Source organism: Salmo trutta, chromosome 8 (assembly GCF_901001165.1).
Source record: "Salmo trutta chromosome 8, fSalTru1.1, whole genome shotgun sequence".
NCBI lineage: Eukaryota > Metazoa > Chordata > Actinopteri > Salmoniformes > Salmonidae > Salmo > Salmo trutta.
In genome coordinates this window covers 36,197,711-36,209,888 of record NC_042964.1, presented here as the reverse complement: position 1 = coordinate 36,209,888, position 12,178 = coordinate 36,197,711, and the positions used below count along the sequence as shown (strand labels likewise).

Genomic DNA, 12,178 nt, shown 5'->3' with positions numbered 1-12,178 from the left:
ATCACCATCCTTGTCCATCCTCTACTAGTGATCCTTATACGCTGAGTAAACAGTCTGACTTTGTTGGTCTCCTGTGGGTGTCTAAGAGAGATAGTGTAAAGGTGGACTACATTGACTTCCTGAGGAGGTACAGCAGGGTGACTACAGCACAGAGACCAGACAGCTCTACACCCTCCTCTACAGCACAGAGACCCTACAGCTCTACACCCTCCTCTACAGCACAGAGACCCTACAGCTCTACACCCTCCTCTACAGCACAGAGACCCTACAGCTCTACACCCTCCTCTACAGCACAGAGACCCTACAGCTCTACACCCTCCTCTACAGCACAGAGACCCTACAGCTCTACACCCTCCTCTACAGCACAGAGACCCTACAGCTCTACACCCTCCTCTACAGCACAGAGACCCTACAGCTCTACACCCTCCTCTACAGCACAGAGACCCTACAGCTCTACACCCTCCTCTACAGCACAGAGACCAGACAGCTCTACACCCTCCTCTACAGCACAGAGACCCTACAGCTCTACACCCTCCTCTACAGCACAGAGACCCTACAGCTCTACACCCTCCTCTACAACACAGAGACCCTACAGCTCTACACCCTCCTCTACAGCACAGAGACCCTACAGCTCTACACCCTCCTCTACAACACAGAGACCCTACAGCTCTACACCCTCCTCTACAGCACAGAGACCCTACAGCTCTACACCCTCCTCTACAGCACAGAGACCAGACAGCAACACCAGGTGGGTACATCACCTGTAACCTGCAGGTGAAAATACTATCTGTGTTACATGACCCAGTGGTTGGTTTGGTTCAGCAGGTCTCTCTCTCTCTCTCTCTCTCTCTCTCTCTCTCTCTCTCTCTCTCTCTCTCTCTCTCTCTCTCTCTCTCTCTCTCTCTCTCAGGTTTGGATGACACACACACACACACACACACACACTCACTCACTCACTCACTCACTCACTCACTCACACACACACACACACACACACACACACACACACACACACACACACACACACACACACACACAGAGAGAGAGAGAGAGAGAAAGACACTAATGCACACCTTGTTGTTTCAACACAAGCCTGGAGAAGATAGACACTGTTCTATATAGAAGGGAGGTGACCAACATGACCAAAATACATGTCTATGTGGGATGGGAAGTGATTCATCTGTGAATTTGTAATCTTGATGTTTTTATGGGGCAGTCATGTCAATATAATAATGTCCCTATGTATCCAGAAGAATGTTCAGCACACGTAGGAGCCATACTACACTGAACAAAAATATAAACACAACATGTAAAGTGTTGGTCCCATGTTTCATAAGATGAAATAAAAGATCCCAGAAATGTTCCTGATTAAACAGCATGATCATTACACAGGCGAACCTTGTGCTGGGGACAATAAAAGGCCACTCTAAAACGTGCAGTCTTGTCACACAACACAATGCAACAACTGTTGAGTGAGCGTGCAATTGACATGCTGACTGCAGGAATGTCCACCAGAGCTGTTGCCAGAAAATGTAACGTTCATTTCTCTACCATAAGCCGCCTTCTGTTGGTGTCTAAGAGAGACGTGGACTACATGGACTTCCTGAGGCGGTACAGCAGGGTGATGCCGTTTTAGCAATTTTGACAGTACGTCCAACCGGCCTCACAACCACAGGCCACGTGTATGGCATCGTGTGCCTATGTCAATGTTGTGAACAGTGCCCCATGATGGCGGTGGGGTTATGGTATGGGCAGGCATAAGCTACAAAGAACAAACATCAATGGCAATTTTAATGCACAGAGATACCGTGATGAGATCCTGAGGCCCATTGTCATGCCATTCACAGATCTGGGGAAGGGTACCAAAACATTTCTGTAGCATTGAAGATCCCCAAGAACACAGTGGCCTCCATCACTCTTAAATGACAGAAGTTTGGAACCACCAAGACTCTTCCTAGAGCTGGCCGCCCGGCCAAACTGAGCAATCGGGGGAGAAGGGCCTTGGTCAGGGAGGTGACCAAGAACCCAATGGTCACTCTGACAGAGCTCTAAAGTTCCTCTGTGGAGATGGGAGAACCTTCCAGAAGGAAAACCATCTCTGCAACACTCCATCAATCAGGCCTTTATGGTAGAGTGGCCAGACGTAAGCCACTCCTCAGTAAAAGGCACATGACAGCCCGCTTGGAGTTTGCCAAAAGGCATCTAAAGACCAAGATTGAACTCTTTGGCCTGATTGCCAAGCGTCAGTTCTGGAGGAAACCTGGCACTATCACTTCGGTGAACCATGGTGGTGGTGGCATCATGCTGTGGGGATGTTTTTCAGCGTCAGGGACTGGGAGACTAGTCAGGATCGAGGTTAATATGAATGGATCAAAGAGAGATCCTTGATGAAAATCTGCTCCAGAGCACCCAGGACCTCAGACTGGGGTGAAGGTTCACCTTCCAACAGGACAACGACCCTAAGCACACAGCCAAGACAATGCAGGAGTGGCTTCGGGACAAGTCTCTGAATGTCCTTGAGTCGCCCAGCCAGAGCCCGGACTTGAACCTGATCGAAGATTTCTGGAGAGAACTAAATCAAAAGGGTTCTACCTGGAACCAACAAGGGTTCGTCAAGGGACAGCCGAAGAACCCTTTTAGGTTTCTAAGAGTGTACATCACAGCTCAGGGCAGTCACACGTGCGTGTGTATGAGTGTGTGTGTGTGTCTCTGGTCACTCTCTGATGAGTCGTCTCTGCATAGCGTGGTGAGTCCCAGAGGAACAGCTGTGGCTGGTAATGAGTGATACACACACACATATGATGAAATACCAGTCACAGCTGTTTACCCTGCACACGCGCCTAACTTATCAATATTCAATTTAGACCGCAGTCCCCCTCTTACCTCCCCCCTCTGATACTTCCCCCCTCCACCTCCTTGGAGAAGTGCAGAGTGAGAACATTAGCTCACTTCTGGAGTAACCATCCAAGGACCTTTGAATGAGGAACACTCTCTTTCTGGCGTCATTGGGTTCTCTCGCTGTGTTTTTTCTCGCTGTCGATCTGAGTGGGCTCTCTATGTCTTTCGCTGTTCCAGAACTTCTCATTCAATCAATAATACTTCTGTAAGTCCAACTTTCCTCATGCTTAACTTCAAATGCATCGAAAAGAGGTTTAGCTATGTCACCTTGAGTAGAGGTGTATGCTTTGAGTCTTAGTTTCTCTACCTTCCCAAATCCCCCTCTATCCCCCACCTCTACTGACATGCTCTAACCAGAGAAGAATTACCCCTCTAACTGACAGACACACGTACAGGTAGCAGCACTCTTCTCTCTGATCTACTCTCTCTCTTTTCTTCTATTTATTTTCCTCCCTCTCTCCCTCTCTCCCTCTCTCCCTCTCTCCCTCTCTCCCTCTTCTCCCCTCTGTGTCACTGTGATTTCTCCTCTTAACTTCTATTTGTGATCCATCTCCCTTCATTTCTTTCTGACTCTCTCCCCCCGTCTCCTCTTTCATCCCTCTCTTCAGAGAGCCACCCGCATCCCTCTGCTTGTCTCCTACCCATAATTCATAGTGACAGGAAAGGTTAGATTGCACGTGGAGGAGTTCTGGTTGACAGAAAGAGGAGAGGGAACACTATTTAGGCCTGTCACTACACACTGTTTACAAGGCATCTTCAGAGTCAGACCTAGACTCACACATCTCCACACAATTGACCCTATGACACTGTGAATAATGACAAGTTACTGTGGCTTCACTGGCTTTGTCAGTTTGAGATAGAGAAATGTACATTCACTTTAGTCATTTAGCAGACGCTCTCATCCAGAGTGACTTACAGTAGTGAGTGAATATTTGTTCCTACTTTTTATGTATAAAATATAGACTATAACCAGAGGAGAGACAAAGTAAGAAACAGGGAATTGAGATAAAGAGTGAGAAACGGAGAAAGAGAGCGAGAAACAGAGACAAGGAGAGAGAGAGAGACAGACAGAGATGATATGTGGCCCGTCACAGTCAGTAGCCCATCCCCAAACGCCCCTTTGAGTGACTAGATCTGTGGCTGTGTTATCCATCTCATTCTAACCAGCTCACAAGGACACAAACACACAGATATCCTGGTGGATTAACATATAACAGGCCGGTAAACAAAAACAACAGAGCTTTCATTAATTAACGAGCTCAGGGCCGGCCGGGCGGGCGGGTGGCGAGGGCCGCTAAGACACTCTCACTGTGGCACCGTGCCAGGCCCCCAGCCATGCCAACCTGAACACAGCTGCCTAATGGAGAACTGGCACTGGCTGGGACAGGGATGGGAGAAAAGGGAGAGAGGGAGGAAGGGATGGGAGAGAGGGAGAGGTTTGGATGGAAGAGGGGGAAGGGATGGAGGGAGAGTTAGACAGAGGAGCGATATGGAGGTAGAGGGATGGGAGATGGGAGAGAGATGGCAAGAAAAGGATGGAAGCGAGGGAGGCAAGAAAGACAGAGAGAGGAAGGGACACAGAGACGGAGCAAGAGAAAGAGAGACCGAGAAAAGCAGAGAAAGAGAAAGCAAAAAGTTAGCGAGAGCGAGCAAGCGAGAGAGGGAATAGAAACGGAAGAAACAAAGGCAGATAAAAGGAGAGAGGAGAGGGGGAGTAGCCGTAGCCCATGTGTGCAGAGAGAGGAGATAGAGAGATAGCGATCGAGAGATAGCGCTGGAGATTGGATGATGATATCCCTGTGTCTCTGCTCATTAATAGTGTGAGCTCTCCTCTCTCTTTCTCCTTTGTGATTTTAACACATTTCTAATTAGCACAGAATCCACTTTGTTTGGGGGAAGGGATGAGAGATGGAGGGGGGAATCATATATATATATATCTGTCTTTATTAAATTCTGTTTCATTTGATCTTTTTTTAAACACGACACGACGGCATAGCTAGCGTTTCCTTTCCCCTGACTCCAGCAGAAGAGAATGAAAGCTGGCCCTAATGCAAGGGGTAATTGGTATGCTTGTCTGAAAGCCTTCATAGTTGTCGAAGTTGTTAGGTTCTACAAACAGTGGGAGATTGTTCGGAAGTTAACAACAGAGAATAGAGAATCAAAAGGCGGACTCAAACGACTTTGGAATCGAGTCTTGAATTAGTATTGTTCATTATGATCCAGAAAATGATGTGACACTAAAGTACTATATGATGCTATCATTTTAGGTCAGTTAAGGTGGTTGGGGTTTGTTAGGGAATCCAACAGAAAACATTTTAAAAACGTTTCGTAACGAAAACTGAATAAGTGTTTTTTTATTGGACAAGTTCAGGTAGTCCCTCCTTATTTCAATACATTTTCTTCCGTTTGGTGCCTAATGAATACGACCCTGAGGGTGTTCTATCAGCTTGTTTTCTGTCAGTCTAACCTTCTCCATTTGGAGGGACAGTATTATGTGCGACACACTGCCGTATCGACAATGTCAGTGTGATAGCCCAGTGGGGAGAGGGAGGCTCCCCTGCTTGTCTTTCAGGGACACGTTTGGCAGTGCTGCTAATCAGAGTGCAATTAGACAGAGAACTCTTTGGGCGACAGAAAAAAACTCTGATTACCCAAGAGTCAACGGGGTATATTTAGGATCTATCTGTTCCTGTTCCTTCATGGTTGCCGTGGTGCCCCCGAGCTACGAGCTGAAGTGTGGAGGAGAACGAGGAAAGATGGAGGAAGGGGTGATCACACAGTGGCTATAAAGGACACTCCCCATAGCTAACCCAACACAATTTACTTTATGGCTAGTCATCCTATAGGTGTACAGCATACTGTACTTATTAAAAATCTGTCGTTCTGCCCCTGAACAAGGCACTGTTACTAGGCCGTCATTGTAAATAAGAATTTGTTATTAACTGTCTTGCCTAGTTAAGGTTAAATAATATATATATATATCACCTGCATAACTACCCACAAATGTTACCACTTACCACCGGTAACCTACAGCTACCTACAAACAGAAATGTTTGTAGGTAGCTCAACCCCTCTAGAAGTACCCCAAACTCAACCCCAGCTATCTGCCCTAACCCCTCATTTACCCAAAAATAGCACTCCAACTACCCTCATTAACAATCACAAAATAAGTCTGACTTAAATCAGTTTGTATCTAGCCTCCAAATCCAAACCTACTGTAATCTCTCTGACTCAGCCCTCATCCCTCGAACATCCCTCCCCTTCCCCTCTGCTCCTTCTCTGTCTCTCAGAAGTCTGCAGTACTTGTGTTTACACCCTCCCCTCTCACCCCAACACAGTGCTTTGGGGAACAGAACACACTCTGCTCTGCGTCAACAGATCAAGGCTTCATAATCAGAGGCGTCGATACCACTGCTCGTGCTGATGAAAGTCAGAGAGCTGCAGACAGAGTTTAGGAGTTCACACAAACACTTCTGAGTTGTTTTTATGGTTTTGAAACTCTGCAGGTTGGGAGCAACCTGAGGAATGTAATCCGGGCCTTTCGTCTGTTCGACTACAACCCGAGACGGACAGATCCAGCAACACGAGCTGCGCAGGATACTGGAGAACTACTGCTTCCCTTTAACACAGAGAGACTACATGCACACACACACACACACACCCATCATGGATGATGGGTCCAACTATTTCCAGTACTCCCTACGGTCAGAAGTAATCTTTTGGATAAGACATGATAACTAATGCTAACTTTGTGGTCAGTCCTTTGTCTTTTCATTGAGAGAGAGCTAATTGACTTTTAAAACTTTGGGCCCTGCAGTCAAATCCACTCCAGAAACGTCACCCAGCTTTTAGTGATGTGGCTCTAGAGGATTCTGTGTGACAGGTTCATTTAACATGGCTTTAATTGGTTTCAGTACTCGGGAAGCTCTCTCTCTCACTTTGTCTCACCCTCTCTCCTTTTTAAAAAATCTTCCTCCAGCTTTCTCTCTGTCCGTCTCTCTCGCTCACATACACACACACACACTATCTCTATCTCCGTCTTTTCCTCACCCTCTCTCTCTCTCTCTCTCGCTCTGTTTATTTTCAGCACATATCTCACGGAGTGTTGCCCCTCTATCTCTCATTTCCTATTCTGATCTTCGGTTTACTTTCCCGATAAAACGGACTATGATTTCATCTCCTCTCCACTGCAGACTGTGGACCCACTAAAGCCCTAACGTCAACAATGTCCTACAAAGTGTTCCTGGAGAAGCTGGGCCTGGAATCTAACAGGTACAGGAAGTCTGTCCCGGAGCCTCCAAAGCTAGGTAACGTAGGAGTCTTAACTCAAATGACTACAATCGGTTCATAAGGCACTTAAATATCTGTTAAGACACACAGACACACAGACCCGCAGACAAATATACACAGAGTTCCAACCATTAAAGCTTCAGCCGAACACTTCAATATGTCTTGGACATGACTGACAACATTGTGTGTTTTACAGCGTTGGGCTGGCTAGGGATTAGTCCTCCAGACAAGACAAAACAGAGGAACAGAGCAGCGTCCCAGGACAGCAACAGGAGATACACAGGAGATCCAAGGCCTGACTCAAGACAAGCTGCAGATGCTCTTCCTGGAAAAAGGTAGAATAGTCAACTTTGATGGCGGGGCCATATGTATTGTGGCCAACTCAGTGGAGAAAATTGTCCAACAAACATAGATTATCCACTAGCTAAACATTTGGCCAACTGCTAAAAGATCTTATCAAGGTCACTGTTGAAAAGTGAGAGCATCACATGATATGGTTGGGAGAATACCATCTCTCCAGATTGGTTTAAGCTAAGACCGTGTGTGCGTTTGTGTTTGTGTTTGTGTGCGTGCGTGCGTGCATGCATGTGTTTGTACGCTCCTGCTTGTGCATGTGTGCGTAGTTGTGTGTGTTTTATTGATTCTGTTTGTATGTCACCATCTGGCCCTGTTCCGTGCGTTATCCTCTTAGATGAGACAGAGAGGGGAAATTGGCTCTAAGTGGCGCGCTAGTATGCGTCGCGACAGAGGGAACACTTCTCATTAAAATGTTTGCCCAGAAAAATCTGTTCCTGAGTTAGTGTGTTAATCATGACTAATTTGTGGGAAGGCAGCAGCAGTGTAGTACTGCACATCATATGGGGGTGATCCCCACGGCAACCACAGCGTTGAGTCACTTCCTGTCATTAGTGTTGTGTGTCTACTCCCCAACGTAAAGTGTGTGTGTGTGTGTGTGTGTGTGTGTGTGTGTGTGTGTGTGTGTGTGTGTGTGTGTGTGTGTGTGTGTGTGTGTGTGTGTGTGTGTGTGTGTGTGTGTGTGTGTGTGTTAGTTGTGTGTGAGCTGTACCCTAGTGTGACAAGCCGTGCTAGCGTTTGATGTCACCCTCTCTGGACTGGTGTCACAGGAAGACCTGAGGACCATGCTCAGCAGCTTCCTGTTTCCCATGAGCCTCAGCACCTTCCAGAGCCTGACCTGCCGGTATGAAAGTGAACATAGTGACACGATTAACTTAATTACTATGCTCTCTGTCTGTTACCAATTCCCTGCTGGTGACTTTCGCATTTTATCTCGGTTAACCCAGAACATTATTTGGTCAGATGCTCGATTGTGTTTACGTAGTCTGCCCACGAGAGAGTATTTCAAATTCCCACTCCCCTCCCCATCCCCCAGGAGCGGTATCTGAGTCTAGCAGGGATGCACTTCCACTTCCTTTGTTCCAATCCTTCACTGCTTTCAGTATAGTACTACCCTATAACAGTTGGACAGGGTTCGTCCTCACTAAGGAGTGGAAACAAGGGACAGGAGACAGAACTACCACAGCGTAAAATATTTTGATAAACACAGTACTTCATCAGATTACAGATAGGCAGACCATTAGCTGCAGCTTATTGATGTCCAGGAACGGAGTTACATATGGCCACTAGTTACTCACTCAGTCGCCATATGTTCATTTGACAACCATGTCCGACATCAACATCATCATGCCTCAAGTTCTATCTCGAGATGTTCAAATCAGTCCACATCAGCCATATGAAACGTGATACTTACACTAAACTTTAGTGGAGAATGTATTTCATATATCTAATTCACAGCGGTGTTTGATGTTGATGGGCTACAGCTTTACACGGAACAATCATCGGTGTCCAAGTTTGAGCGCGTGTGAAGCCGATCCCAGATATGAAATCAAAACATATCTGTCAGAAACTCCTCCTTTTATGGCACTAAAGAAAGAACAAAATCCTCCTCATCAACTGTTTTAATAATCAATTCTGTGGGTACCAGATCAAACATGGCGTCCGCGCACGCCTCCCGCCAATAATTTGCTTTTCCAGACAGGCAGGTTGGAAGCCAGCCTGCGTGTGTTATAGACAGACTCTAGGGAGAAGTTGTGTTAGGCTGGGGTGACGTACGCTGATGCACAGTGTCTCTGTGTGATTCACCATCCCATATAAAGCTGATAACTGTTCAAAACGACACAAGGGCAACAGACGGCTGGCTAACGGTAAAACAACACTTTTACACAAGCCTATGGCTGCTAATGTCAGAAGATCACTTTTCAACACCGACGAGTTGCAACTAACGTTACCTAACTATTTGAATGAAAAACACTTCACTATTCAAAACTGGGGCTTCAAGCACAAATGTAAAGGCAACTCCTACACCTATATCCTAAATGAGGAAGAGAGCTCAAAGAGGGTGTGTCATGTCTCTCTACCGTGTAGGATAGGGAGGATCACCAGGGCAGACCTTCGTCAGGCTTTGGAAGTCCCCCAGTATAACCCGAGGGGTCCCCAGGGCTCCTGGTCCAGCCGCAGGGAGCGCCACACCCCCAGGCCCCGTCTGAGCCCAGCCCAGGTCAGAGAGCTCCTGATCCTGCTGGACCCAGAGCACACTGGGGTCATCACCCAGCCCAGCCTGAAGCTGCTCAACCCCAGGAGGGTGCACAGGAGATCATGGAGGATGTGGCTCAGGTACAGGAATTTCAGTGTGTGTGTGTGTTTGTTGATGTGTTGGCACATGTTCATGTGTGTGTCTGTTGACTAAGGAGGAGCAGAGGGAGTTGAATGAGACTCAGTATCCACAGTGGATTGAAAAGGCACCCACGGCAGCAGACACATGGACTACCGTAAATAAACTGCAAAACACAACATAGCACAGAATTGTTTTTCTTCTGTTTTCACCCATTTTAGTATATTGAGTTAGGAAACATAGACATATACAGTTCCTCTCTGTTGTGTTGTGTGTATTGAGGTGTGTATTGGGGTGTGTATTGTGATGTGTATTGAGGTGTGTATTGGGGTATGTATTGTAATGTGTATTGATGTGTGTATTGGGGTGTGTATTGCAGTTGCATCGGGGTGTATTGTGGTGTGTATTATGGTGTGTATTGGGGTGTGTATTGGCAGGTGTGTTGATGTGTGTATTGGGGTGAGTTTGGTGTGTGTATTGTGGTGTGTATTATGGTGCGTATTGGGGTGTGTATTGACGGGTGTGTTGATGTGTGTATTGGGGGTGAGTTTTGATGTGTGTATTTGGTTGTGTGTTGGGGGTGTGTGTTGATGTGTGTATTGGGGTGTGTATTGTGGTGTGTATTGAGGCGTGTGTGTCTGCAGGTGAAGGGCTTGCTGCGTGATAAGCTGAGTGATCAGATAGGTCCCATGCTGGAGGTTTTAGGGGACTGTGACCCGCGACAGACAGGCTCTGTTCTCCATGAAGACCTGAGAAGGATCATACCATGTTACGGCCTGCCCCTCTCACACACACACTTCAACAGGACTTTACGTCCTCCAAAAATAATGAAAACATAAAAACTACTGATTACAATTTGAACTGCTGGATAGACTACTCTATAGGTTTATTTAAAACGATATATATAATTGAAATTCCATACATTTTGAAGATGGCATTAAAAATCTATACATCCTTTTAAAAATGTTAACACAATTCATTACCTTGCTATTCTTTCAGAACATAGCCGGCTCTAGAGTCTAGAGGTGTTGTGTTTGTGTCCTGTGTACTCTAGGCTGTGTGAGGCCGGTTTAGGCACAGGGTCCTGCAGGGTCAGGTACAGACAGTCCCTCAGGGCCCTGGGCCTGCCTACAGGAGAGACACAGACAGGCACTATACACTACCCCCACAAAGGCTCTGACAGCTACGGAGAACAGGCAGAGGGAGATAGAAGGGAGAAAGTGACAGATGGAGAGAAAGAGAGGGAGAGAAAGGTGATCAGACAGAGACAAGGGGTCCATAATAACAAAGGGTAAAGTGAAGTTATAGAGGCATTAGAGAGGAAGTGTTTTTTGTTCTAATGCAATATGTACTACATTTCTGCCACCAACAGACTGAACTCCCAATCCCAGAATGCCTTGGTGAACAACAGGCCAGTGTATTCCCCCAGCACCACTGTGGGGGGGTCCAAGGGTTCGCACAGTGGAGAACATTATGTTCAGGAAGCTCAAATAGAGGCTGGACCACAGACACGTTACCCTCGACGACCATATCCGGGCAACGGCCAGAAGCTCAGACGGAATGCTGTCGTTGAGAGATCTAAAGAAGGTCAGAAGTTCGAGACAGTCGTGTATACTTGACCTCTACTTGACCCCTGCTGTACTTGAGCTCTGCTTGGAGCTAAATAAGAAGTAGAAAACCTTCAAGCTCTCAGGGCCTTGACATTAGTGGTCCTTTATGTGAGCCACAGTTTATTTTTATGAAGATTATATCACCATACAGTCATTATACAGTATATTTTCCGACACCTTGCCCTAATGTAGTCCCACCCTATTTCCTTGTTATCAACATTCCCAGATACTGGATGACAGCTGGATCACCTTGGATGAGAAGCAGTTCCGCAAGCTCAACGTGTCGCTTGGTTTCAAAGACGGAAAAATGTCCTGTTCGGCTTTCCTGGCTAAGTATGGTGGTACGAGTCGAGTGCAACTCTTAACTTGCCATGGTCAAGAGACTCAGACTGTTCTCTAAATTAGTGTCCTAGAAAGGGGAGATAAAGAGAGGGTCATTCCACTTGAAAACCCCTCAGAAATCCTCAACACCAACCCTCCCCAACCAGCCCCCCACCCACGGCGATCAAAGGTCCCGCCCCTGCCTCCTGTAAAATGATGTCTCTGTTAGCACATGAATCATTGGAGAGCTCATTGGGATTATAAATAGAGTTTTAGAGAAGCTCTCCATCTCTCATTAGAGGAGAGGAGAGAGAAGCACAATCCTTCTTATAGCTGACTGTTTGGGGTAATTATGAGCTTTGGAAGCAGA

At 46.7% G+C, this 12,178-nt stretch overlaps 1 protein-coding gene across 2 annotated transcripts; it reads left to right on the top strand.

Annotated features, from left to right (window-relative positions):
- Nucleotides 1-6,861: 6,861 nt before the first annotated feature.
- On the top strand, nt 6,862-11,827 carry LOC115198791 (uncharacterized). Of its 2 annotated transcripts, XM_029761070.1 has the most exons (5): nt 6,862-7,205; nt 7,385-7,523; nt 9,631-9,879; nt 11,250-11,464; nt 11,714-11,827. In XM_029761070.1, exons 1-5 carry the CDS (start codon nt 7,124-7,126, stop codon nt 11,722-11,724), a joined length of 696 nt encoding a protein of 231 aa, XP_029616930.1. In that variant the 5' UTR covers nt 6,862-7,123; the 3' UTR covers nt 11,725-11,827. The 2 variants fall into 2 exon arrangements, with proteins under 2 accessions (XP_029616930.1, XP_029616929.1); XM_029761069.1 differs by lacking the exon at nt 11,714-11,827 and having other exon boundaries at nt 11,250-11,589.
- The last annotated feature ends 351 nt before the right edge of the window (nt 11,828-12,178 follow it).